This window comes from Eschrichtius robustus, chromosome 7 (assembly GCF_028021215.1).
Source record: "Eschrichtius robustus isolate mEscRob2 chromosome 7, mEscRob2.pri, whole genome shotgun sequence".
NCBI lineage: Eukaryota > Metazoa > Chordata > Mammalia > Artiodactyla > Eschrichtiidae > Eschrichtius > Eschrichtius robustus.
Window position 1 is genome coordinate 110966664 of NC_090830.1, and position 27790 is coordinate 110994453.

Below are 27790 nucleotides of genomic sequence, written 5' to 3' on the forward strand. Positions count from 1 at the left end.
CTCCTGGAGCCTGAAAAATGCCTGGCACATAGGAGTTAAGTATTTGCTGAAGGACCGAATGAGCTCTTCTATATCAGTAAGATGACTGCTATAAGAGAAAAATGGCAAAGGCCTTCTCCATCCTGGGTTGCTCAGTGAGAAAGCCACCTGTGAGATCCTGGGATAACAGCTGGGCCTAAAGCCCTGGCCCCTCCTACTATACACACACACTACTTCATTTCAATGGTTATAGGTAACATGAACACAAGATACTTCCCAACCATGAAAAAGCATTTGGATTTTATATGATAGTTTAAATATTTTTGAAAATGTTGATAAACACAAGCTGTACTTGGAGTTTGATGACAGACATGCTTTTAACATAAGATCTTCATCCTAGAATGCGACTTTTTCTAAAAAATATTCAATCTTGGGCCTCTTGCTGCAGGCAGGTTCCATGGGAATACACAAAAAAGAGGCAGGGAAACAGTCCCCATGGGAGACTGTTGTTTCTCAAAAAACAGGCTGCCATTACATCCTGTGAAGTTCATAAAGTGCTTTTCCCTTTGCTCAGTCACCCAGAGTGAAGTCAAAGGGCTCAAAGTCTTTCCGGAAGCGACGAGCCAGGGTCTCCTCCTCTTCCTTGCTGATCTGACACTGCCTCCAGTCAGACTTGTCAGGAATATTAAGGATAGCTTCACTAGCCAGGACCTCCCTGCACAAAAAGCACAAAGAAGTCAAAACGGACAGTATCAGTCCAAAACCCACTCTTCCTTCCATTCCTCTCCAGCCAGAGAGCTCCACTCAGCATCACCCAAAGAAGGCATGCAAATTTCTCTGACTTTGTTCATACCATTTTCTCTGCCCTGAGAGCCATCTCTGCCATTCTATCTATCAAAGTCACGCCTGTTATAAGTGACCAGCTCAGGTCTTAGCTCTTCTAGCCCCTCAAATTCCATTTACTTCTCTGAACAACTTGGAACTACATTACTGGTACCTAGAGAAGCAACATGGCACAGTAGAAAGAGGGCAGCCCCTGATATCAGAAATATCAGGGACTGGATTCCATTCCTAGCTCTGCCACTTGCTGTCTGTGACTTGAACAGATTACTTCATCACTGTGCCTTGATTTCCTTGCCTATGAAATGCAAAATAAGGGTTTTCTGATGTATGGCGACAACATAATCAAAGCACCAAACTAGCTGTAATTACATCCTACCTTAGACTCTAGTTTTGTCATCTCGGGCCATTAGTGTGCTGAGGTGAAAAGTCAGGCACCTAGTCTCATACCCCACTCTGACTTTCTGCCTTTCTTTCTAGTGCACTCAGGCCTACATAGGCACAACAGCACAGGCTCAATGTCAACAAAACCACCACATACACAACCTATCTTCTAAATGCCACTGCTTTATACTTTTACTTATTCTGATATATTAGAAATAACTCCTTTGCAGCCAATTAAGCTGACTGTGCTCTTTTCCCCATGGGGCCCCGGTGTGCAATGACTGAAAACAGCAGCCTTCTTAGTAGTGTATGCAGCCTGTTGCCTCTATGGGTTGCCCTAAGGGACCCTGGAGACAGCCCTTTCCAGTGGACATTCATGACTGGCATGCTGTCCCCGATCTAGGCTCCACACAGGTACGCACAGTGCCTTGGGAAAGCCCCAGGGCACAGTGGCCAGGGTCCACATTGGCCAGGTCATAATGTCCATCTGCAACTGCTCCTGCAGAACAAGGAACATGTGATTGAGGCCCTCCGCAGGGCGAAGTTCAAGTTCCCTGGTTGCCAGAAGATCCACGTCTCCAAGAAGTGGGGCTTTAACTAAGTTTAAATGAATCTGAAAACATGGTGGCAGAAAAGCGGCTCATCCCGGATGGCTGTGGCGTCAAATACATCCCTAATCGTGGCCCCTGGACACATGGCGGGCCCTGCACTCGAGAGAGCCTTGGCGCCGTCCCCTCCTTACTCGTGCCCACCAATAAATCCTACTTTCTTGTCAAAAAAAAGAAAAGAACTCTATTTGTATATTTGTATGGTTCATTTTCCACTTTGAAGCTACAGTAAATAAAAAGGCTGAAAACAAATCACATGAGTCTTCTAAAAGTCAAAGGACCTAAGCTCAAGTTCTAGTTCTCTGGGCAGACCATCAGTCTACCTCTTCATCTGTAAAATGAAGACAGAACCACCCTTCTTGTGCAGCAGGAAAAAAAATATGTCTTTTCAAGTATTTCGTTAACTGTAAAATGCTATGTAACTGTAAGTTACTACTGTGAAAAATACTCAATGTTGAAAATACAACCAACTACCAAGAGCACAAAATCATTCAGAGACTCTCTCCTTTGTGAGCTTATGTGCCTGTGTCATCAGTGTCCACACCTGTGTCTGTTGCTGAATCAATAACACAAAGATAATGTCAGATGTTTGAAGCTCCTAACACATTTCTTCTCATTTATTATCTTTTTGAAAATGTAGACAACTACGTTTACTGGACTTATCCAATGGTGGCAATCTCTTGGAGGCTTTCCAAATTGGTCCAAAAAGGGTTCAAGGTTGACTCAAAGCTCAGTTCTAACTAGGGAAAAAAACCACTGCAAATCACAGACACCAGCATCAGATAATCTGTTCCACACATTTTCAACTCCCCTCCATACTCTCTCTTCTTGCCGGCAAATTCCTGCCTTCATTCTCTGCCTAATTTGTACCACTCCCTGTACAGTTCTGCAGTCATGTTCTCCATGATATGAGGAGCAAAAATGAAGCCTCATCCAGACCTTTAGGACACTACAGAGTAATGAGTTAAGACCTCACATTTTGGGGTCCAGCAGGCCAGGTCACTGTGTGACCATGGACAAGCTACCTAACCACTCTAGAGCCATGCTGTCCACTATAGAAGCCACTAGCCTGACATATTTAAATTTAATCCTAATTAAATTAAATTAAAAATTGAGTTCCTCAGTCACATTAGCCACATTTCAAGTGCTCAGTAGTCACTAGTAATGTGGCTGGTGATAACTGTATAGGACAGTGTACTTTTATAAAACATGTCCATCATCATGGAAAGTTCTATTGGCACTCCTCCAGAGCCTCATTCTTCATACTGGTAAATTGGGATGACAGTACTTACCTTACAGAGTTCGGAAGATTAAATGAGGCAATGCATGGAAAGTTCTTGGCACAGTGTCTGGCACAGAGCATATGTTCAATTAATAGCAGCGTTTTCCTCCCTTGGGCTAGAATGCCCACATGCCAAAGTTTACCCTCTAAATCTATCTCTCAGGCTCAACTTCAGCCCTTTCATGACGCCTTCCACCAAGTAGAAATGGGCTCTCCCTTCTCTGAATTTCTAAAGTACACTGTTCCTCAAAACTTTGTTACGGTACTTTTCACATTCTGCATTGCATTACTGTCATATATGTAAACATCTGACTTGCCCTAAGACTATTGGTTCCTTGGGGCAAGGACTGTTCCTTGTTTGGCTTTTTACTCAACTGGCCATGCAGCCCACTACTTCGTTCATAGTAGGTCTAGTGAAAATACATTTAAAATAAGAAAAATGTACAAACCTTCCAAACTGCAAAGGAAAATTCTTTTTAATTCTGTGGAAAAGTTTCTCTCCTGTGTCAAATTCAACATAAAAATATGCTGCTCCTGGCTGTGCAATCTAAAGTAAACAGAGTCATATGAGGACATGCAATAGTGCTTTAAAAGTTAAAATCCCAGCCCATCTCTTAAAAGCTTTAATTTGGCAAATAATTCAGCTTAGAAGCACAAGAAAAAGGATGTGAGCAGATATAAATCCCAAGCCACTTAGTGGAACTAGAGTTTAAAAAGCCAAACTGGCAGATATTACAAAGATCTTCCCAGTAGCACCTACCTTCCTAAGTTCCTGCCTTAGGAAATTTCTAATTTCTTGCTCTTCCCAGGAAAGCATTAAGGCCTTGATGTAATACCATCTTCGTCTCTAGTCTCATCAATACCCCACGCTCTAGTACCAAATTGTCACCTGCCTATTTAACATTTTTTAAACACCTTTGAGTACCTCAGGCTCAACATGTCAGAAGCCAGGTCTTTACTTCTCCTGGAATATGACCTTCCCCTCCTGTTTTACCTGCTTGATGTCGGAGTGCTCTGGGATTTCCAACAGCTCTATCTGTTGCTCCTGTGCCTGAGTAATGAAGGCATCTTTAATGTCATCAGTAGCGCAGCGGCTGAGTGGCACAGGAATGACCTGGGGCAGGGGGGAGGAGCAGGAGAAATTCTTCATGCAGGTCTCAGAGAGGTCATGCCTCCTGCACAGTCCCTGAGACGTAGCAAATCCATCACAGGGGTGGAGAAACACCCCTCAGCAGAGATTCTCCTCAGGCCAGACAGGTCTATGTCAGCCTGTCTGTTAAGGACTTAAACTTATGAGCTTGCCTGCCACATGTGGGAGCCCATCTCTGATGTGGGAAAGGCTAGAAAGAGATCTCTTTGTCGTTAAGCCTTTGCCAGCTCCTATATAATATATGTGGCAGAGTCAGGCCCATTTGAAAACTTAACAAATGTGCCAGAAAGAAAACCACCACAACGACAATCAAATTATCCATAACAGTCTCTGAATTTCTGAGCTGCTAGCCCCAGGCAGGATCTGAGACTATTTCCTACCTCTGAGCTGCCACTCATGCTGAGCTTCACACAAAATACCCACTCTCTTCCAAACTCTATCAAGGCCCACACCTTTCTTGGAACCTTCCTCGACTACGCATGCCTTTTCTAACAAGGCACTTACTATCTGTGCTATTCACTTGTACTGCCATGCACTTCCCTGTGAATCCCTGTAAAATCTCTGGAGTTATCACCAGAAACTCTTTAACCTTTTAAATGAATATTATTTAAATATTAATATGAAAATTCATATTAAATATTTTAAATAGTAAATCAACTATTTAAATACTTAACCTTATATTAGAATCAAATACTTAAATATTAATTAAAATTAAGTATTAAAATTAACATTATTTGTTGATGGGCACTTGGGTTGTATCCATGTCTTGGCTATTGTAAATAGTGCTGCTGTGAACACTGGCGTGCATGTATCTTTTCGAATTAGAGTTTTCATCTTTTCTGGTCATATGTCCAGCAGAGGGAGTGCTGGATCATAGATAGCTCTAGTTTTAGTTTTTTGAGGAATCTCCATACTGTTTTCCGTAGCAGCTGCACCAATTTACACTACAACCCAAGTGCCCATCAACAGACGATTGGCTTAAGAAGATATGGTACAAATATACAATGGAATATTACTCAGCTATAAAAAAAATAATGAACTATTGCCATTTACAACAACACAGATAGATGAACCTAGAGAATATCATACTTAGTGAAGTAAATCAGACAAAGAAAGACAAATATTATATGACATCACTGATATGTGGAATCTGAAAAAAAAAATACAAATGACTCTATATACTAAACAGAAACAGACTCACAGACATAGAAAACAAACTTATGGTTACCAAAGGGGAAAGGGAGGGGAGGAAGGATAAATTAGGAGTATGAAATTAACAGATACAAACTACTATACATAAAATAGATAACCAACAAGGATTTACTGTATAGCACAGGGAATTATATTCAATATCTTGTAGTAACCTATAATGGAAAATAATCTTAAAAAATATATATATACATATATATATGTAAAACTGAATCACTTTGCCATATGCCTGAAACTAATACAATATTGTAAATCAACTATACTTCAAAAAAATTAACATTATTTAAATATTTATCAATATCCAGGTCCCCATACAGCCCTTCCAAGTTCTTGGGCAGAGACCACCTACCTGTAGCTGGAGGTGATGGCTCTTATAATTTCTCTCAAATAGAACACAGCGTTTGCCTTGACTCTTAAAGAAGCGCCTCAATGTAGCCTTATACTGCTCCACCTCTTCCACCACCTCTGCTGAAAGCTCCACCACTGACTGGTAGTGTCCAATGGGCAGGATGAGGACATGGTCATCAGATAAGCCTCCTTTGGCCAGGGCAAGGTAGCACTGAAGAGGAAGCACACAGAAGTGAGATGTCAATACCCCATGTGTGATTCTTCAGGGAGAAAAGCCTCTACAGAGCGTGAGCCCAAGGGTGTGGGAAAAGTGCTCAAGAGGCTCTCAGTAGAAATTCTCCTCTTAAAAAAAATCTAATTTTAGAGGTTATAACAACAATGTTGTCAAGCACCTGCTGAAGAATGAGATTAGATGCAACAAAATTTCTTTTTTTCTGGCTGCACGGCTTGTGGGATCTTACTTCCCTGACGAGGGATTGAACCCGCACCCTCGCCAGTGAAAGTGTGGAGTCCTAACCACTGGACCGCCAGGGAGTTCCCAGATGCAACAAATTTCTATGCAACTATCAAATGAACTGGGAGCCAATGAGCAGCACGCAGACCGTCTTTTGGCTACAAACACACCAGAGCTGAAGGAGACTGGAACAAACGGTTGGTTTTTCCTCCCAGGCTCCGAACTTGAAAACAATTTTTCAGTTATTATCACCCCCAGCCACAGAAAGATACCACTTCTGACTTCAAATGAACCACTTTCCCTACAGTGACACCCAATCTCATCCCTAAATACACCTCTTAGGCTCACGAAAAAGGCTAAAATGACATGATTAGCGTCCAGTGTCCCTACAGCCTTAAGCTGCTGACTAACCTCTACAAAATGAAAGCAAACATAACCTAATAGGGAAGGAAGAAGAAGAAACCTCAAACTCAGGTACATCCAAAAAAACTGTAGTTCCCAACAATGGCTGCCGGCAGCTAAACAGCAACTAAAAATATTTCTGTCAAAACCCAAACACGCAAGACTGCTCTACCACTCAGACATTCTTTGAAGGGAAGACACTGAGTGAGTAGAGAAAGGGCCAGTGAATATCAACGCAGGCAAATGAAGGTACTGGAGCTTTAGAAAAACAATCCAAAGTATACTTTTAGTGTGGTGGGTTCAAAGTTAAGGCTGAAGGAAGGAGTCATTTATTTTTCATCTACACTGAGAAAGCCCAACAGAATGACAGGATAAGTATCAGAAACAAACTAAAGCATGATCACCCTTGATCTCCTTGGCACAGAGGACTGAACACATCTATAGAGTTAATATCCCAGATGACTAAAGTTCATCAAAACCTCATATGTGCTAAAACATTAAAAAAAAATTTTAGATAACCAGTAAATCAGTTCCCAAAAATTTTTAAATTTAAAAATTTTAAATTTTTTAATTGTGTTTGTTTTAAAAGGTTACTCTAGAAGCCTGAGTTTTCTAGCCTTTCCTTTATGTCAGTGGGTCACCGCCATAAACAGCAGTTTTTATACTGTGATGTGCACTGAAGCTACTGAAGTTTCTAGTCTAGACTAAATAACACCCCCCAAGACAGTACCTTCTAGTTCTTGTGAATAGTTTCACACTTGGCCGATCTCTTCCCTTCTTTTCAAACTCTCAACTTGTAATCTGTTCTATACTTGAATTATCTCTAATTTTATCTCAAATGTATAAGTAGGACCTGAATGAATATTTCTCCCATAGAAAAATGCATGGGGGCTTCCCTGGTGGCGCAGTGGTTAAGAATCCGCCTGCCAATGCAGGGGACACGGGTTCGAGCCCTGGTCCCGGAAGATCCCACATGCCGCGGAGCAGCTGGGCCCGTGAGCCACAATTACTGAGCCTGCGCATCTGGAGCCTGTGCTCCGCAACAAGAGAGCCCGCGATAGTGAGAGGCCTGCGCACTGCGATGAAGAGTGGCCCTCACTTGCCACAACTGGAGAAAGCCCTCGCACAGAAATGAAGACCCAACACAGCCATAAATAAATAAATAAATAAATAAAATTTAAAAAAAAAAAAAATGCATGGATTTTGCAATAGTTACTCTGGACTCTTAGCAGCCCGCACCTGCTTTTACCAATTTATAGCCATGGGCCATTAGCATACTTCTATGTATATCCCTTGAGGAAGGCAAGGCAAAGACAGAGAAAAAGCCAGGGGAAAAAAGTAATGAAAGGAGATCAAGAGGAGTGGCTACAGAGGGGACTCCAAGCCCTGTGCCAGACACCCATGGTCACCAGAGGTTCCCAAGAGGTTTCTAACAACAAAGGACAGCGCAGGTAAGTGTAAACTTGATTACTAGGTAGGCTCTAGGCTAAAATCATCATGTGACCTCCTACTTGGGGTGCTGGGTTGGGCCACAATCAAAATCTGAGATACTTTTTGCCCCTCTAGCTTTAGGTCTAGATGAGAAGCAAACAGGTTTCCTGATTATCCCCTAGGCTCATACCCTAAGCCAGATACCCTAGGCAATAGAAAGGTACAATAAATGGAAAGGAAAGGCCATCTCTCCTGGAGGCCCAGAGCAGCACGGAGCTAAGTCACCCATTCCAAATCTCTTGTGCCCTGCATGGCATTCTGAACCTACTGAAGTTTCCTAAACAGAAGGCAGTCTGAAGCCTTCTCCCATACCATACCATATGGGAGAGAAGGATAGCATACACTAATCCAAGGAGGAAACCAAGATCCAAGAGTTAATCCAAAAAGGGTATTCCTATAAAAAGAAGAGTTTTTCAAGTTTGCTTCTCTTCCCACTGAAGAGTTCATCCACAGGCTCTATGGCCCAGCTGTGTCACAGGCCTTGACCCCATTCATGCTCCCCCTAGAGACAGGAGTGTGCCAATAAGCAAGACATAAAAATTAAATGTAAATGACTGGGACTCTTCAGTCAAACAATAATGGCAGGAGAGGGATGTGACTAGAGTGTAAGATGACACAGATTCTAGTCAGTCTACAGGAGGCCACAGAAAAGGGCCCTCACTGTCAGGATAAGCTGAGGAAAAGGTCATCCCCAGGAAACAAAATTAGAATAAATCAATGAAAAATGGATGAAAGTATCTGTCCGCAGAAGCATCACACACTAAGAAATGATTTGTAAATATTTTCCTCCGGAGCCTTGGGAAATAGCCAATTCTAGTCATGGGTGACTAGGGTGCAAATGTAACCCTGAAAATTAAGCTTCTTTCATTCTAAACAAATGAAAAAGAAGGATAATGGTCTATATGAATCCCAAAGGAATGAGGGTCAAAAACTAATATTACTTAATACCTAATCAAGCCCTGCCCAAGGAAAAGTATCTGGGGAAATCTGAAATAGGATGACTTTACTGTGAGACACACATAGTTCATCAGAACTTTCCATAGCCTGAATAAAATCCTTCTCAAAATCATCCAGTTCTCATAGTCTGATTCAGTGCTTACCAAGCAATCTTGTAATTATTATCTTGGGTTCCCAGATACCCATACCAGGAATGTGGATGTGGGTATTCCCGTCATTAGGAAGCTATATCCTCTACTACTAGGCAAAACTGAGAATTTATCTCTTTAGTCTTTTATATAATCAGTGTAAATCAGTTCCCAACATTGCATAATTATCACAAAAATTAATAAACTCAAGTTTTTAAATCTGAAGATATAAAAAAGAATATCAACATTTTTAGCCAAATATGAGTGTATAAGCAACAGAAGACTCTCTTTTTGGGACAAAGAAAATCCTTGTGTTTGTACTTCCCTGATGGCACAGTGGTTAAGAATCCGCCTGCCAATGCAAGGGACACGGGTTCAAGCCCTGGTCCGGGAAGATCCCACGTGCCATGGAACAATTAAGCCCATGTACCACAACTACTGAGCCCGCGCGCCTACAGTCTGTGCTCTGCAACAAAAGAAGCCACCGCAATGAGAAGCCCGCGTACCGCAACAAAGAGTAGCCCCCGCTTGCCTCAACTAGAGAAAGCCCACGTGCAGCAACGAAGACCCAACACAGCCAAAAATAAATTAATTAATTAACTAAAAAAAAAGAAAAGAAAATCCTTGTTTTAAATAGTAATTCAAAAAAGCAACTCATCACCCCCAAGTAGTATGAAATAAAAACATATCAAGTTCAAGAATTACATAAAAACATCACCCTTGGAGAGCCATACCTATTTGTCAGAGAGGAGGGAGAGAAGGAGCAATCTTGTGAAACTGGCTCTACTAAACCACAGGAGAATTGCTATAGTTACTCTAGTCAAAAAGACAGAAAATAACAAATGTTGGCAAGGAAGTGGAAAAACAGGAACCCTCATACATTGCTGGTGGGAAAACAAGATGGTGTAGCCATTTTGAAAAATAGTTTGGCAGTATCTTAAAAAGTTAAACATAAAATTACAAGCAATTCCACTCCTTAGGTGTCTATCCAAGAAAAATGAAAACATATGTTCACACAAAGACATGTATGCAAATGTTCATTAATAGCCATAAAGTAGAAACAACTCAAATGTCCACCAACTGACGAATAAATAGACAAAATGTAGTCTATCCGTACAATGGAATACTATTTGACCAGAAGGAACAGAAAACCGACACATGCTACAACATGAATGAGCATCAAGAACATTATGCTAAGTAAAAGAAGCCAGACACAAAGACACTGTACGATTCCATTTATATGAAATGCCCAGACAGAAATGAAGACAAAAAGGACTAGTGGTTGCCTGGGGCTGTGGGTGGGTATGGAGACTAACTGTAAATGGGCAGGAGGAATCTTATTGGAGTGATGAACATGTTCTAAAACTGTATTATGTCATGGCTGTACAATCAGTGAGTTAACTAAAAATCACTGAATTGCACACTTAAAGTAGGTAAATTTTATGATATGTGAATTATGACTCAATAAAGTTAACAGAAAACAAACAGGTGTCTCCTCTGTAAAAGGTTCATGGAAGTAACTCACATGTGTGCCAATGTTGACCACCAAATGCTTTTCCACTTCAGGGCTGGCAAGGCAAAACCAGCAGGGTCCTGGAGGCTGAGCTTCATGTGGAAGAAAGACAAATGTTACCATGGTCCAAGCACTCCAGCACATAACCACCCTACAGAATTCAGCCTTGTCTGATCTTTGTATCCTGCAAACACTGATATGTACACAGTACTGCCACAACGGACTGGGTCTGCTGTGCTCCCACTATGACTCCTGCCCCCATCAACATTATCAATGAAACTAAACCTCTATTAAAAGTTCTGAATTTGTAACCAATCCACAGGTAGGTGATCCATGTGATAACCATATATTGACTAAAGTAGCATGTAACTGGCAACTAACTGCAATGAGAGAACACTCAACTGGGTGTCTGGAGCCCCAATTCTAGTTCTAGTCATGCCACCAGCTATCCACATGACCCTGGGAGTACGTGTACCCTCCCGAAGTCAGCTTCTTCATCTTTGAAACAAGGGGGTGGAGAAAGAGGATCTCAATGTAATAGCTGTAAGTCTTTTCTACCAGTTTGATTATTCCATTATTTTATAAACCCATACTGGTTTTGTAGGCTCTTAACCTTACGTTTACAGACATGACGGAAAGGAGCTTCTTCCATAGTTCTGACAGGAATAGCCTCAGACAGCCTCAAAGTCAGGCCACCTTTGCATTCTTTTATTTTTCTTATTGGTCCTAATGACTCAATAAACAATCTTCTTCTGCCAGAAGAGGCTCTCTTAGCAATGCTGCTTCCCAAACAAGACCCAAAATAACAGTTATTGCTCACATAAGAGACCTCTGGAACCAAGGTACTTACGAAGTTTGCGAGGCTGCTTTGGGTGAGGAGAAGACTTGTTATCTCTGCCTGTAGATGAACGCTTCCTTCCCTGCTTTTCATTTAAATCAAAGAAAAACTGACAGGCTGAATCTTCCTGGAACAGCCAAAGGTAGAAGAGTAAATGTTATTAAACTAACCTTTAGACAAGTAGCCAACCATCCACATACAAGGGAACGTTCCTGCCATGTCATGTCTTTCCTCCTTGCCCTTTCTGCCTATCCTAGAGAAGAAAAATATTTTCCCAATCCTGATGCCTGGACTCTCAGTCATACCTCTCAACACTTATCCAAGCTACCACCAAATTTATTCCTTTGGAAAAGTGAATTAAAATGCAAGTTATACAGCAATTCTTGCCTAAAACAGAATAGCATGAACCCACCCACATTCCCTTCCCTTTCTCAGTAGGGACATGGTGCAGTCTTACAATTTCACAGATAAAACAATTCTGAGTTTTAATTAAAAAGATAAGAAAAAAAAGTCTGAGAAAGCAGACCATGTATACTAGTAAGGAAACTTGACATTCCTTGCTTTAGTGAAGGGAAAACGAATTTCAGAAAAGTCTGCTATTAAGAAATTTCTTCAGAGTAAATCTTATTCACCTATACCACTCATTATAAAATCACAAATTACATTGCTACCAAGCAGTTGGATCCTTGCCTGAAAAGTTAAGAACAGAGAATTAACTTTAGACAAGGAAAGACTTTACATGTGTAACCCCAACATATGAACCAAGTTTAGACAATGAAAGACTAAAAATATGAAACTGTTAACCCCAAACTATAATTAAAAAAACAAACAAAAACAAAACAAAACAAAAAAACACATTGAGCTTACTGGAAATCTACTAAGGCTTTCTAATCACCAGCATGATTTCCCAAAGGAAAAAAAAAAGATTTAGATTCGAGGGATTAAACTTGCCTTGTGAATTAAACTATAACCAAGAAAAGGACACCTGTAATGGGCAATCCTGCCCAGAAAATGCCACCTCTCAGTCAGAACATACCTCAGGGGCAGGAATTTGCTTTCCTATGGATGCTTCCTTCACAGACTTTCTGTACGGGTTTTCAGTGACATCTGGAGGCTGTTTTACCAGTTCTGCTACATCCATTAGTTTCATAGGAACAATACTGAATGCATAAAGATACTTTGGGAGAAGAACAACATAATATTAAGGGAAATACTATTTATGCAAATGTAATCAACCTATTTTACCACAAAATTTCACATAAAGCTTCAGACACTGAGTAAGATCAAAGAGCAGCAACCAGCCCATCTGCAGTTCAGAGCATCCATAGCAATGCCATTTCAGTGATCTCTGCAGGGGCAAACCACGGGCTGATGAAGTAACAAGCAACTCATCAAAGCCCAGCCCTTACACAAAACAACTATCACTGCAAGGCCCAGAGGGACTTGCTCCATAACCCTTGAAGACAAACTGCTTCTGTCTCTGAGTCCTTTATCTTTGTGCACTTTGTCAATAGTCACTGCACTGCCCTTCTTTTTTTCTAATGAAAACTAAATTGGACAACTTAGTGTTTCCCTCTGATTTTACACAATTTCTGCTGTATATGCTGATAGATTTTCTTAGGGATTAGTAGCAAAGAAATAAATATTCACATAAATATCTAAAACCATGGACTAATGGCACAGATATTGAAAACTTTACGTGAGATATGAATAGATGCTTAACCTCACTACTGATCAGGGAAATACAACTAATTAACAATGATACACAACTTTCTTCTATCAGAATGGCAAAAAATGTTAGTAAAAATTTGACACTACCCATTGAGAAAACAGACTCATACACTGCTGGTAGGGGTGTAAACTGGAACAAAATTTTGAAATGAATTTACTAATACTTGCCAAATTTTAAAATGTGCATATTCTTTGAGTGAAGTATGCATTGCTTAGGGTTAAGGCTAACATGTCCCTGAAAGTAAAGCAATAGACTAAAAATACTGTGAGTGATGCTCAGTCTTGAAAGGGCAGTTTAAAAAAAGGAAGAAAGGAAGGAAGGGAGGGAGGGAAGGAAGTTAAAAAAATTACAAATCTAAACTTGCTAAGAATGCATTGGGCCTAAAAGTTTAAGATATTATGGAAAAAACAAAATAGGTATTTGCTTATCTTTTGCATGTACATTGTTTATGGCATATTATATATAGTAGGATGATCTTCAGATAATTTATATATTTTCCCACGTGACTGACTGTTCTGATCTTTAGCTATTGAAATCCACAGTATCCTGCTTTTGGCCCTACAGAATCAGAAATGCTCTCAGGGAAGTGAGAAGAACAATACACTTTTCTGGTATACCCTCTTTCATTCACCTGCACTGTTTTCCAGTATAAAGACACATTCCAAGTATCATTAAGATTCCCAAAGCCAAGGAGGGCTTAGGTAAATCCTTGGGAAGATTTTATTATTTCTGCTAAATGAAGTTGCTAAAAGAAGCAAAGCAAGAGTACCATCTGAGGTCAAACTCATGAAAAATACCCATAGAGACGACCACATGGATGTGGGAAGAAAGACATCATTCATTTGAAATTTTGCCTTTGTTCCACTGGGCCTATTTTCCCAAACCCTTCTCTAAAATCTCCTACAAAGGACCCAAGGAAACCTAACCTTTCATTACCATATTATTATAAAGCGTAAAGTAACTGAAGTACTGGGACATCGCAGTTGGGGAGAAGAGAAGATATGAATGCTAAACTGGGCAAGAGGAACATTTATCAGACAGACAAATGAATATCAACCAAACACCAAATACTCAAAATTTACCTTTTTCTTTTCTGGATTTCCAACATTTGCCAGAGCTATGAACCTGGTGGCATGCCGTGCATTTTCCTGCAGAATGATGTGGTTTCTATAATATATTGGAAAGATAATAGGTTACCAACAAACTTTACCTTTTTTTTTTTTTTTTTTGGCTGCACCTCGAGGCTTGCAGGATCTTAGTTCCCTGACCATGGATTGAACCCAGCAGTGAAAGCGCCGACTCCTAACCACTGGACTGCCAGGGAATTCCCACCAACAAACTTTACTTTTGATCTGCAATTATGAAATATGTAGACTCCATGGGGCCATGAAACAAGCACAGGTCCTAAGTCTATCACTACATCACCACCAGTAACATCTCAGATGTTACCTGTCCATCTAGTAGAATAATCACCCCTACTTCCCAGAGCTGCTGTTAGGAAGAAAATGAGATCACGTATTTGAAAAGCACAAAAAACTCTAAATTTGGCTTTAAAAGAGTCGGAAAATTGGCAAAATGTTGATAATTGCTGAAGTAGGTTATGGGTTCAGGAGGGATCATTATACTATTCTCTCTTCTTTTGTGTAATAAAAAACTATAATAATGAAAAACAAAGAGAAATGAGTTCTAAGTGGAAAACAATGCTTCAAATGGTAATACATAGCATGATTTCATTCTCTTAGGAAAAATATAAAAATACATGAGTGTCTATGTTTCCTAGAAAAAAAATGCCAGTATTTTTATTATGATAGTTACGGGTTTTTGTTACAGCTCTGGTTAAAAAGTTGTACAGGGTTTTTTGTTGTTGTTTTTTTTAAACAGCTTTATTAAGATCTAATTCAAATACCATACAATTCACCAGTTTTTAGCATATTCACATCTACTAAGCCACTACCACTATCTAATTTTAGAACATTTTCATCATCTAAAAAAGGAAACCCTGTATCTATTAACAGTCACTCCCCATTTCCCTCCAACTAGCCCCTGGCAACCGCTAATCTACTTTTTATCTCTATGGATTTGCCTATTCTGGACACTACAGATAAATGGAATCATGTAATATGTGGTATTTTGTGTCTGGCTCCTTTTATTTAGAATAATCTTTTCAAGGTTCACACATGTAGCTTATATCAGTACTCCATTCCTTTTTCTTACTGAATAACATTCCATCATATGGATATACCACTGTTTATTTACCCATTCATCAGGTGATGGATATTTAGGTCATTTCCTCATTTTGGCGATTATGAATAATGCTGTTATGATCATTTGTGTACAAGTTTTTTGTGAACCTATGTTTACATTTCACTTGGAATAGGAGTGGAATTGCTGGGTCATATGGTAGGGAAATGCCAAATATTTTTGCAAAGCAGCTGTACCATTTTACATTCCCACCAGCAATGTATGAGGGCTTCAATTGCTCCACATCCTCATCAGCACTTATTATTTGCCTTTTTGATTATAGCCATCCTAGTGGGGTGAGAAGTGGTATCTCATTGGTTTTGATTTGGATTACCCTAATGGCTAATGATGCGTGAGCATCTTTTCATGTGCCTATTGGCCACTGGTTTACGTTCTTCAGAGAAATGTGTATTTGGATCCTTAAAAGTTTTGAGTGGCTTATTCCTATAACCCTTCTGTTTTTAGTGCATGGTTTCAGAGAACAAGAGGTTTTTCTGGAATGCATATATGGAGATATAAAAGAAAAATCCGTAGTACCTATGGTTATACCTTAGGCTGTGGGATTATAGGGAAAGGGCAGGTTATATTCTTCTTTTTGCTCACCTATATTTTTTTAACTTTCAACAACACATATATTGCTTTTGTATATTAAAAAAAAAGGTTTTTATAAATCATTTTAGGGATTACCCATGCCTTTAAAGTGAAGATCTTTCAGAGTTAACTTTACTTAGCTCTATTACTTATAAAACACTGGTTTTATTTTCTCTGTAATACATCCTTTAAAAACTCCATCTCCAAGCTATACTGAAAAAAGAGAGAGAGAGAAAAAATTGATACAAGTTCTTGATTCCTAAATTGAAATACTTCTTAGGTGATTATCCTGAGTTTAAGACTATACAAGGAGTAACCGTTTAACCTGATCAAAACAGGACTTACTGTACATCAAGCTATGATGATTAAACAGCATTGTTATGTCAGACCCTCAAACCTTTAAGGGGCTTTAAATGATACATTGGATGATACAGTATCATCCAATCCCTTGTATTTCAAATTAGGAAACCAAACTCAGAAAAGTGGAATGATTTGAGAGTCACTCATTTCATGCCTGAGTAACTAAAAGAAACCAAGATATTATATGGCTGAAATGAACATGAGAAGTTTACACAGAAAATCCAGGCAAATTCTTCAAAAAACCAAAAAGAATGAAATGCTACTCACCGATATGGAAGCCTCTCGTAATAAGTCTTTTCCAATGCAGCAAAATGATATCTTGGTTTCAAGCCTGTGGCAAGACTGGAGATCAAAGCAGAGCCACATTTTTTAGTATCCACTTCTCCCTAGTAAATAGAAACTTAGTCATCATAACAGGCCTAAGAGTTATCATGAAATGCAGAGATATAACAAGACTCTTTGAAATGTCTTTGGAATATTTATGTGGCTACAATGTGGGCAGTAGAATTTGCATCATGAATTCCATACTTATGGCAATCAGAGAAATCTCAACACATAAGGGGAACCGGGCTATTACAAATGCAGAAATAGGAACAGTTATTGGAAGCCAGAGGTTAAGGGAGAAGGTAACTCCTCCATACTAAAACCCAAAACAAGGTTTATTACAATCCTTTTTTGGAAAGTAAGCACTCTCTCTCTGGAGCCCACAGACTGTACGTCTATAATTTGCTTCATTGTGCTCCTGTAGTTCTGACAATGCAGACAGTCATAGTCATTGCAGAAGATCAAAATTAAAAGCTAGCTTTCAGGGCCCTTAGGATCCATAGAATATTTGCCATAGAACATTCATGGACTTCATCACATAAGCATACAATTCTTTATTTTGCTTCAGTCAAGGAAGGTGTGGCTTGTGGAAGGGCACAACCATGCCCTTGTCACAGTTTGTAATACAAAGTCTGTCAAAAGTTAGGCTTGTTCCCAGAGCTTCCATTAACAATAAATTATGTGCTCTCTCATCCATAACATTATTTATGAACTTCATTCTAAGAGAAGGTATTAACTGGAAAAAAAGAAATTACCAGAGTTAATTTTCCACTAAGTAAAGCAAAACCTTCCTTTTGTCTTATGCTTGCCTCCTTCAGGTGTCTGCTGAAGGGCAGGGAACTGACCTTGAGGTTAGTTGCAGTACCTTAGGGACTAGTGAGATATACTGTTTTCTCCCCTATAAATACCTTGTATGATTACTTATAAACTTTCATCAAAATCTACTTTAATCAAAAATTGTAAACTTTTTTAGCACCGCTCTTCATTCTTCCTTATAGAGTATCAGGTGTCTTTCTCCCATCATCACTTTAGTAGTCTTTCTCTGGATCTTCCCTAGTTCTGCTGTATCTTCTCTATGCTGCAACCAGCACTGCCTCTTGTATACTAGTGGAAGAATAACCATAGGTTTGTGGAAGGGGAAGAAAGTGTTGTCCCTTCTCCCTTCAAAATCCTGACAATGCCTGGTATTTTGTTGGCCTTTTTAGTCATGGACATATTATGTTAAAGTTGGCAGAGTGGCCTACAAGGCCCTTTTCTGGATCATCTCTGATAACTCTACATCTAGGAATTGATATCTGTCCCTAAATGCATTCTTACATTTTCCTTCACTGAAGCTCAGCTGATGCTTTCTGCTCTCACATACAACCTTTCAAGGTCTTCCTTAGGCTGATTTCCACCAAGGTAGCTCCCCATGATAGCTGTCACTCACCAACCTGGTGTACATCCTCTTCCTACAAAAATATTTAGATCGAACGCCATGGCACGCTCCAATACATTCCAACATTAAAGCTTTCCCATTAGAAAAGTACTAAGTTTTCAATATATTGTTTCCCAACTTTGGATCACTATCCTCAATCCCATGATGATTCCACCTTTTAAAATATGTTGATAGCCAAAAAGATATAATCTGAATGGAAAGGGGGAAATAAAACTGCAGAGCTGCCACTAGCTATAAATCTTTTCACTGAAAATTAGTGACCCCTCAAAACTTAAGAAGAAGCTTGAGAAAGGGTACTTGAAGCAGAGAATATAATTTTTTAAAAAAATTCATTTATAAGTAAGACTTCAGCATTCTCTCTTCAGTGGATCGTGCTTTCATTAAGATCAACTTTTGATTTGGTCAGCCAATAAGGCTTTAAGTATCCCGAAAAATTCACAAAAGATTTCTACTGAAAGGAACTAAGAGCTGAAACAGTCACATAAAGAACAAAAAAGATCAAATTAAGCCACTGCAATTTGCTTTTAGAAATTCCAACTGAACAAACACTACTCACAGAAGAATTCCCAAAGTTCCCCACATACTTGGGCCACGGGGATGTGAGCAAGATATCAACACCCTTAAACTGGGATGTTGACCACAGCATTGTTCTCAGGGAAAACACATCCTTGGGACTAAAACTGTAACCTGGGACAGGTTCATTTAAGGACTCTGTCCCACTGAGGTACACAATCTGCAGCCCCGAGCTTCCAGTGAAGACACCTTTACGACCTGGGTTCAAAGAAAAATGGACAAGTTTTAGTCAAACTGCTGAATGAAATGTCACTCTGGTGATGAATCTCTTTCCCCATGCCCCACTTCCAGCTCCTAGGTCTCAATGTTGGATGGCTACAACAGTATTCCTGTTCAGTAAGTAAGAGCAGTCCTTATGTGAAGGCTGCTGGAGCCCACAGTCTGATTGCCCCAGGTGCCTTGCAAATGAAAATCTTGGGAAGCACTGATTAAGAAAAAGGCTTTCTGCCTTCCAGAGACTCCAAAGGGACTAAAAGAAATCTAGACACCTGGATACAGGGAGAGGCACTGAGAAGAAAAAAAAATAATTGCAGCTGTGAGTAAGCTATAGTCTAGAATAAATGTACTCTTCATGAAGGCAGAAGCTTCCAAATGAAGGAAAACATTTGGAAAAAGCAATTACTTGTGAAAAAGTAAGAGACTCTGCCATCTTCTAAATTTATTCATAGCTTGTGCCCTTGATTCCGTTTCCTTCTTGCTGCCTCCAGAACCTTGTTCCATCAATTTTCACTTCCCTTTCATCTACTGAGTCTCTTCTTCTCAAATGGCTCTTTCCACATACTAACTCATAAAGGAACACACATACTAACTAATAAAGGAACACACATACTGACGAACAACGAATAATAAAGTAAAAAAGGAACACACATACTAATAAAAAAACTATAAAAAGAGCATTTACAGCAAAGGAAATGTAGAAGCTTTCTAAAGAAATGAGAGACCAAGAGAGAGGAAATGTGAAGACCATTTGAGCCATTTTAGAAAAAAATGAGTTGAATGATCCAAGAAGCAGTAGTGGTGGGGGGAGGGGAGCAGGTGGAGAAGAAAAGCAAAATTTGACAGTGCTTTTTACAACAGCCAGACACTGAAAGAACCACTAAGAGTTTCAGGGGGCTGTGGAGGAACAATTTTAACCTGGAATTGAAGAGTGGACCTGGAATCAGAAAAAGGACAAAAGCAGTGAAAAACCCAAGAATCAACACTAAAAACTTGAGTTTTTCAAAACCTCAGTGAAACCTAGAGCTATAGCAAATTAGAAGTCCAATTAACAAATAAGCTGTATACATCTAGCAATGTTATATGGTGAGACCACATACATAGAATTTTTTTTTTTTAACACAATTTATACCTGAAGTACTCCAAACACTGTAGTCAAATAGTTTACTCCTCTAGTTGGCTGAAAGAGTATATATTGGGTTGTGAAAGTACAAGGAGATTGGGGAGAGGTGGGAGACAACAGAGGAAAAATGACATAGTCTTAAAGGTATAGACACTGACTTTAGGGAAAAAACCCTGATCCCCATTCTCTCAGGCAGTAATGGCAGATGAATCCAGCCACAAATTTCCTGGGAGGCTCATTCCTGGGACACATTATGTTCATTACAAACACAAAAGATATCAACTTACCCAGATAAGTAATGTTTTCAGCTAATTCACACCCATCAACATCTTGGAAATATTTTACTGTTTCTTGGTTATTGGCACCCAGCACGTATGTCTGAATAGGAGCTAGTGAGGGAAACAGACACGACACCAGCTAGTTACCAGTTCTGCTTTGGAACCTGAGAACTGTTTCCCCATAGGAAAAACACTTGTAGCAAAAGTAAAGAGTCAGCAATCCTAGGGAATTCCCTGGCACGGGTTTGATCCCTGGTCCGGGAACTAAGATCCCACAAGCCACATGGCACGGCCAAAAAGATTCTGCAGTCCTATATATGGAACATGGTCACCACATAGGTTATCCTACAACCAACCTTGTGGCTTGACTATTAAATGGTATCACTAGGCTGATGAAGTAACATCCTAGAGAGGATGGTCAATGTATAGTTAGGAAAACACAGACCCCAAAGAGCTTAATAAAAAACACTGAAACTGGGAAAAAGAAAAAAAAAAAAAAGAACACATATGGTTGCATTATTCAATTCCTTCCTACTGAGAAGAGAATTCTTTTTCTGGAACTAAGTCCAACCAAATTCAAAATGTGAACATTTAGATACATAGGCATTCTTCCCAGGTCAATGCAGAACTCAAAGGCAAACTCTTAAATCACTAACTTTTGAAAAACAACTAGGCAAGAACCATGTAGCCTTGAAACTTTATTAGAAATCATATGTTAAAGATAAGTTCTGTACCTTTCTTGATGCCAGTTTTATATTCCTCCCATTCAGCATCTGGAGTGGAGCCAAAGAAATTTCCTACACACAACAGCAGCTAAAATGAGTTTTTTAAACAGATATATGAGATTTTAAAAAAATATCAAATAGTACATAATTAATTGATCATAACGTTATTGAGCTAATTATCCTATTTAATGATCTCAGTTTTTTCCTTAATCGATTTACAGAATTTCCTTAATCAATTTACAGAATTTCTAAACATAATTCTTTTACAACAATTGTAGTAGTTACTGATTCTATAAATTACTAAATTTTGGCTCCCTGGATGTCAAATACAAGCTGGGAAGGAGACAAGAGGGTCAGGGAAAAATGGAGAAATCAACCTTGAAAAATCTCTCTGCAAAATACAAAACTATATTAGATACCCTGAGAGATACAGGGCATAAAGGACACATTTCCTGCTTGTTGTCTTTACTCAACCTTTATCCCAATGAACAAATTATCCCCATATCTAGAATACTCTTCTGTACTCTAAAAATTTACAGTCTAGCTGGCAACAACACATAACAATTACATAGGGCTCTTTAGTTTGTGAAGCATTTGCACATATGCCATCTGACTTCACTCATACCATATACCTATGAAATAGATCTGTGCTTCCCAAACCCAGGGTCAGAATCACTTAGGGAGGTTCTGCTAGTCTGTTTTCAGTTCTGCGTACAGTAATAAAGTAACAAAATTCAAATTCAAAAAGTATAGAAAGGTCTACAGTAAACACATCTCCTTTCCCACACCACTTTTCAGCTACTAAACTCCCATGCTCAGAAAAGGAATTCGGACTTCCCCGGTGGCGCAGTGGTTAAGAATCTGCCTGCCAATGCAGGGGACATGGGTTCGAGCCCTGGTCCAGGAAGATCCCACATACCGCGGAGCAACTAAGCCCATGCGCCACAACTACTGAGCCTGCGCTCTAGAGCCCGCAAGCCACAACTACTGAGCCCACATGCCACAACTACTAAAGCCCGCGCACCTAGAGCCCATGCTCTGCAACAACAGAGGCCATGGCAATGAGAAGCCCGCGCACCGCAAAAAAGAGTAGCCCCCGCTCACCGCAACTAGAGAAAGCCTGTGTGCAGCAACGAAGACCCAGTGTAGCCAAAAATAAATAAATAAATTTGTATACATAAAAAAAAAAGGAACTCAATCTAACAAAAAAGGAGAGTATGTGTTCGACTGAGAAATGTATAAAGGAGCCCAAACTGTAAATGTTTGATTACAACAGTCAAATTAAATGCAGTAAAAAGAAACATCTTACATCAAAGTTTCCACTTTTCTTCTGAATTGCTCGAACTCTATTGAATAAAACATCAAACTTTCCTTCAACATCTCCACACGCCAAGCTGCAAACAAGACATAAATGTTAAGGCAATGCAGGACACACAAATAGGCCTGCCAGGTTTGGTATGTACTAGTCTTCCTGGATTAGGGAGATATGTGATCCAGTCTCTCTGAGGTTACCTGAGAGGTTCACTGCATGTGAACTATTAATGACCACTGGGCAGCTCCACCTAAAGGTCTCACCAATAACTTCACCATATCTAAAATTTAGCTTATCATTTCCTCCAAAATTGAACCAGCTTATTCTCACTTGCCAAGTTTTGTGGCTGAGTCTACTGCCAACTTGGTTACCAAGACGCAAAAATCCCCCATCCGGTCATCGTCTCCTCAATTCCTTTTTACAAATACCTTTCACAGTCATCCTGTCCTTTTTGTTTCCACTACCACTATCTTAGCACAGGGCTTCATTCATCCATTCAACAAACACACTCAGGACATCTACAACATGCTTGCTAAGTGCAGTATGCCAAGTACTATGCTAAGGACACGTTAGGAGTATAAAGAAGAAGGAGACTCAGTTCAAGCCTCAAAGAGTACACAATCAGGGAAGGGGCGATATGCTGATAGTTATAAATTTATATGAAAAAGGGCAATAATAGGAGGTATGTGTAAAGTGTTATGGGGTAGGGAGATAGAAACTGGCAAGACCTGAGGTTTGTAAGCCAGACTAACCCTAAGTTGTGAGGTAACTTGTTCTATAATCTCGTTTCTGAGTTTTTATACTTTTGATTTACATGGTTTTTCCACTTCTCATATCATTTTCTTAATGTCTTTTAACTCATCTTGAAATATTATAGTTCTTGTTGTTTTGTCAGTATTTCTTTCTGGTGTGCTTTACTGTCCATACCACTGAACATTTTCAAGGTAGTGAAAATGTGGGTAGTGACACGATCATGTATGTTTTAGAAAGATCATTTTAGTAACAGAGTGAAAGATGGTCTGGAGGAACAAGTGACTATATAAGCAAAAATACCAGCAAAGAGGGCAATGTCAAATGAAGATGGGGAGGAGAGAAACAGACGAGAAATTTAGAATTCTGAAGACTTGAACACAAACTGGAGTGGAGAAGTAGGAATGGAGGATAATTACAGGGTCGAGCAACTGAGAGTCCTGTAGTTTATGCAAAGGCAGAATCGGAGAGAAATACAGTGAATCTGGTATTGGATACAACGCAGAGAATATACTTACATTTCCTCTAATACCCTCCCTTCTTCCTGTCCACCCTACATAAAGCCAGCAGTTTAATGTTCTTTCCTCAAAAACATTAAGACAACTCCACTGCCTGAGGAACCACAGCTTTCCACAAGTCCCTGATCTCTCTTCCCAATGCTTTCTCCAAGTTTCCATAACAGAAACCTTCCCTATTGTCGATCTGATCACTCTCTGTCTCTGCCATTCCCTTGGGGTAGTTATTTCTCCTAGCAGTCCCACACTACCCATCTTGAGTCTAAAATTTTCCCATCCTTCAAGGCCTATCACATCTCTAAAGCCTTCCTGACCAGCTCAGAAAGTCCTCTTCTCAAAACTTCAGAAACCCATATAGCTTTTCAGAGCAATCTCTGTAATAAATTATTACCACTTTCACTTATCTTCTGAGCACCACCTCTTCTAGGAAGCCCTCCAGCCCCTATCAGTCACCAATTCCTGGTGCTCCCACAGGATCCTGCACTTCCTCTCTCATAGCAGTTGTCACATGGAATTATCTCTGTTTTGGGGCGAGCCATTGTCCAGTTTGTACATCATAAGACACCTCAAAGTTCATCATCTCCTCATCTGGGCGCTCTACCAGTGTTTCCTATCCCACTGAAGAAAGAAATCTAGGACCGGGACAATGCTGACACCTCCTCACTCATAACCAAACCACCTCCAAACCCTGTTGCTGTCCTCTCCTTAATAAACCTTGAATCCCCGCACTTCTCCTCTGCCTTTACGCTATCTAATCCTAGCTGTTTTCTACTTTGGCAATAATTTTTTCTTCACATTGCAACCAGAATCGCTTTCCAAAATGAAAATTTGATCATGCCAAGGCGTTCTTAAACATTCCAGTGATCCAGTGACTTTTTTAGGATAAAGACAAAACTATTAATCAAGGCTCAATCCTCACTACCTTGATTCCTCACGTTAATCCAAGTACCCTATACACCCTCCCAGAACCGTGAACCTTTTCCTCCTGACATTTATCAGGACCGTAATTCAACATTTATCTGGATTCTTTGATTAATATACGTTTCCCTAAACTGTAAGATCCATTAGGGCAGGAACTCCATCTGTGCAACGCCTAGCACAGTGCCCGGCGCACTGCAACTGTTCAATCAATATTGTTGAATGAGTGCATAAATGGAAGTCCTCTCTTCATCATCCCCTCAAAAAGCGCGCCAGGGCAAAGGCCCTATCTCTCTCTCCTGTCGACCACTGCCCAGAGCCCATCAATGGGCCCCATGCCTACAATTTTTGCCTAGTAAATATACTGCGGGGAGAAACGAAGGGGAAATGATGTCAGAGACCAAGACGGCCTAATATGGAGGAGGCCTGACGCTAGGAGCTTCCTCCTCTCTCAGCGAGTGTCGCCAAGAGTTCCCCTCTTCAGAAGCAAAAACGGACAGGAAAAGAGGCCGGCAGTGCCCAGGCAAAGACGCGATCGAAGCTCACCAGCAGCCGCCGGGCTTCCGCCCCTGCTTTTCTGTCTTTAGAAAACCCCCTGCAGCGCGCGCGCACACACACACACACACACACACACACACACACACACACGCTTCAGGCTCAGGGTCACACACACACACGCTTCAGACTCAGGGTCACTCTCTGTCACACACACACGCGCGCGCGCGCTTCAGACTCAGGGTCACTCACAGGCGCAGCGGTTTCTGAGCCATCTGCCTTTATCGCCTGGATTGGGACGACCACCGAAAATAAGGACAGCGAACCCACGCTCTTCCGGAAAAGGCGGCCGCACTACGATAAGACGTAAGCGCTCCCAGCCAATGAAAGCTCAGTTACCTACGGAGAGCGCCGAGGGACAGATACCTCTCTCAGGTGGTTTTGCCTCGAGCAGGAATCAAGAAACCGGGAGCGTGGAGAAGAAGGGACAAAGAACGACAAACATTCCGATTGTAATTTTTTATTTGGGGGCAGTTGAAATTATTGAATTGCTAGAAAGCTCCCTGCACGATGTTGGCCCCAACCTAATGAGGTAACTCTCGTGGGCAAGACAGACCAAATAAGTACATGAAAAAAATAAAAAAATAAAAAGAGAGTACTTGGGAAATTTGTAATACACGATTTTATTTTATTTCATTTTTTTGGCCACACCAAGGGCACCTGGGATCTTAGTTCCCCTACCAGGTATGGAACCCGCGCCCCCTGCAAGTGGAAGCACGGAATCTTAATCACTGTACAACCAGGGAAGTCCCTCTAGTCTCTTTTAATCTACAATAGCCCACCTACCTTTTAGTTTTGTTTTTCATGACATTGAGTTTTTTGGAGAATTAAGGCCTTATTGGTTGGAGACAACAGTGTTTAAGGAAATGGAAGTGTTCCTGACAACTGAGGGGCATGGGAGACTCACCAAAGGCAGCCAAGCAATTCAAAATTAACTAAAACTTAAAATAAGTTTAAGGAAGAACAACAAAGTTCTGATTTTCCTCACAACTTCTACAATGCTTTTTTGGGAAAAATCAAGTTAACTGCCTCAAAATATTGATGCCTCTGTACTGCTCTCACATTGATATTTTTTCTGCTCTGGGGGTAATACAGCACAGCCCAGCAGTGGAGGTCAAGACGGAATCTTGAAGAAGAGTAGAAGTTTATCAAGCATGGGCAGGTGATAATTTCAGGAAGAGGAAACCTCAGTTAAGATATGAAAACTCATCCATAGAATTCTGTGTTATCTTTTTTCTAAATTGAGGTATGTGGAATTCAGTGTTATCTTTGCAACTTTCCAGCAAATCTAAGTCTGTTGTAAAGTAGAAAGTTTATGGGAAAAATCTCATCCATTCGAATTTAAGGTAGCTCAAGATAGCTCAATACAGTGTTAAGTGTCAGAGTAACAGGGAATAAAATTGAAAAGGGGAATAAAATAGGGGCCTTGTATGCATGCTAGGAAACCTGGCTTTAGAAAACACATTCTTCCCAAGTGCACATGGAACATTCTCCAAGATAGATCATGTATTAGGCTACAAGTCTAAATAAATTCAAGAAGATAGAAATTATATCAAGTATCTTTTCTAAGCACAATGGCATGAAACTAGAATCCAGTAATAGGAGAAAAATTGGAAATTCACAAAAACATGGAAATTAAATAACACACTCTTGAACAACAGATGGACAAAAAGAGATCAAAAGGAAAATCAAATGAAACAAATGAAAATGGAAACACAACGTACCAAAACTTATGGATATAGCAAAAGCAGTTCTAAGAGGGAAGTTTACAGCTGTAAATGCCTATATGAAGAAAAAAGATCTCAAATAAATCTCAAGGAACTAACATTACACCTCAAGGAACTAGAAAAAGAACAAACAAAAATGCCTATATGAAGAAAAAAGATCTCAAATAAACCTCAAGGAACTAACATTACACCTCAAGGAACTAGAAAAAGAACAAACTAAGCCCAAGGTTAGCAGAAGCCAGGAAATAATAAAAATTAGAGCAGAAATAAATGGAATAGAGAAATGGAGAATAATGAAACTAAGAGTTGGTTTGGAAAAGATAAACAAAGTTGACAAAACTTTAGCTGGACTAACCAAGACAAAAACAAATTAGGACTCAAATAAATAAAGTTATGAATGAAAGAGAAGACTACAGAAATACAAAGACTATGTAAGCAATTATCTGCCAACAAATTGGACAACCTAGAAGAAATGGATACATTCCTAGAAACATATAACCTACCAAGATTGAGTCATGAAGAAAAAATCTGAACAAGTCAATAATATGTAACGATTTTGAATCAGTAATCAAAACCTCCCAACAAAGAAAAGCCCAGGATCAAATGGTTTCACTAGTGAATTCTAACAAACACATAAAGAATTAGTGCCAAAAAAAAAAAAAAAAAGAATTAATGCTCATCTTTCTCAAACTCTTCCAAAAAAATTGAAGAGGGAACACTCCCAAACTCATCTGATGAGGTGAGCATTACCCTGATACCAAAGCCAGATAAGGATACTACATGAAAAGAAAACTACAGGCCAATATCCCTGATGAATATAGATGTAAAA

The 27790-nt window shown here is 39.9% G+C and overlaps 1 protein-coding gene and 2 non-coding genes across 3 annotated transcripts; 1 reads left to right on the plus strand and 2 right to left on the minus strand.

Annotated features, from left to right (window-relative positions):
* Nucleotides 1-260: 260 nt before the first annotated feature.
* On the minus strand, nt 261-25512 carry CWF19L1 (CWF19 like cell cycle control factor 1). The gene is made up of 14 exons (XM_068548368.1): nt 25427-25512; nt 22494-22578; nt 21194-21272; nt 20469-20570; nt 18826-19040; nt 16775-16893; nt 14398-14482; nt 12620-12760; nt 11596-11710; nt 10758-10837; nt 5802-6011; nt 4088-4207; nt 3543-3640; nt 261-694 (listed from the first exon to the last, which is right to left on the minus strand). The coding sequence occupies exons 1-14, from the start codon at nt 25447-25449 to the stop codon at nt 550-552; spliced, it is 1617 nt and encodes a 538-aa protein (XP_068404469.1). The 5' UTR covers nt 25450-25512; the 3' UTR covers nt 261-549.
* LOC137767926 (small nucleolar RNA SNORA70) lies at nt 1428-1562 on the plus strand. The gene has a single exon (XR_011074613.1). It is a non-coding gene; the product is annotated as a small nucleolar RNA SNORA70 (small nucleolar RNA).
* LOC137767939 (small nucleolar RNA SNORA12) lies at nt 4401-4548 on the minus strand. The gene has a single exon (XR_011074625.1). It is a non-coding gene; the product is annotated as a small nucleolar RNA SNORA12 (small nucleolar RNA).
* Nucleotides 25513-27790: the final 2278 nt, after the last annotated feature.

Bases quoted from the DNA above. Each gene is read 5' to 3' on its own strand.
- CWF19L1 (XM_068548368.1), bottom strand. From the start codon at position 25,449: ATGGCTCAGAAACCGCTGCGCCT. The intron at 19,041-20,468 runs GTAAGTTGATAT...CTTTGAACCCAG, and splicing joins TGAAAACATTACTTATCTGG to GTCGTAAAGGTGTCTTCACT. The intron at 11,711-12,619 runs GTATGTTCTGAC...TGGCTGTTCCAG, and splicing joins AGCAAATTCCTGCCCCTGAG to GAAGATTCAGCCTGTCAGTT.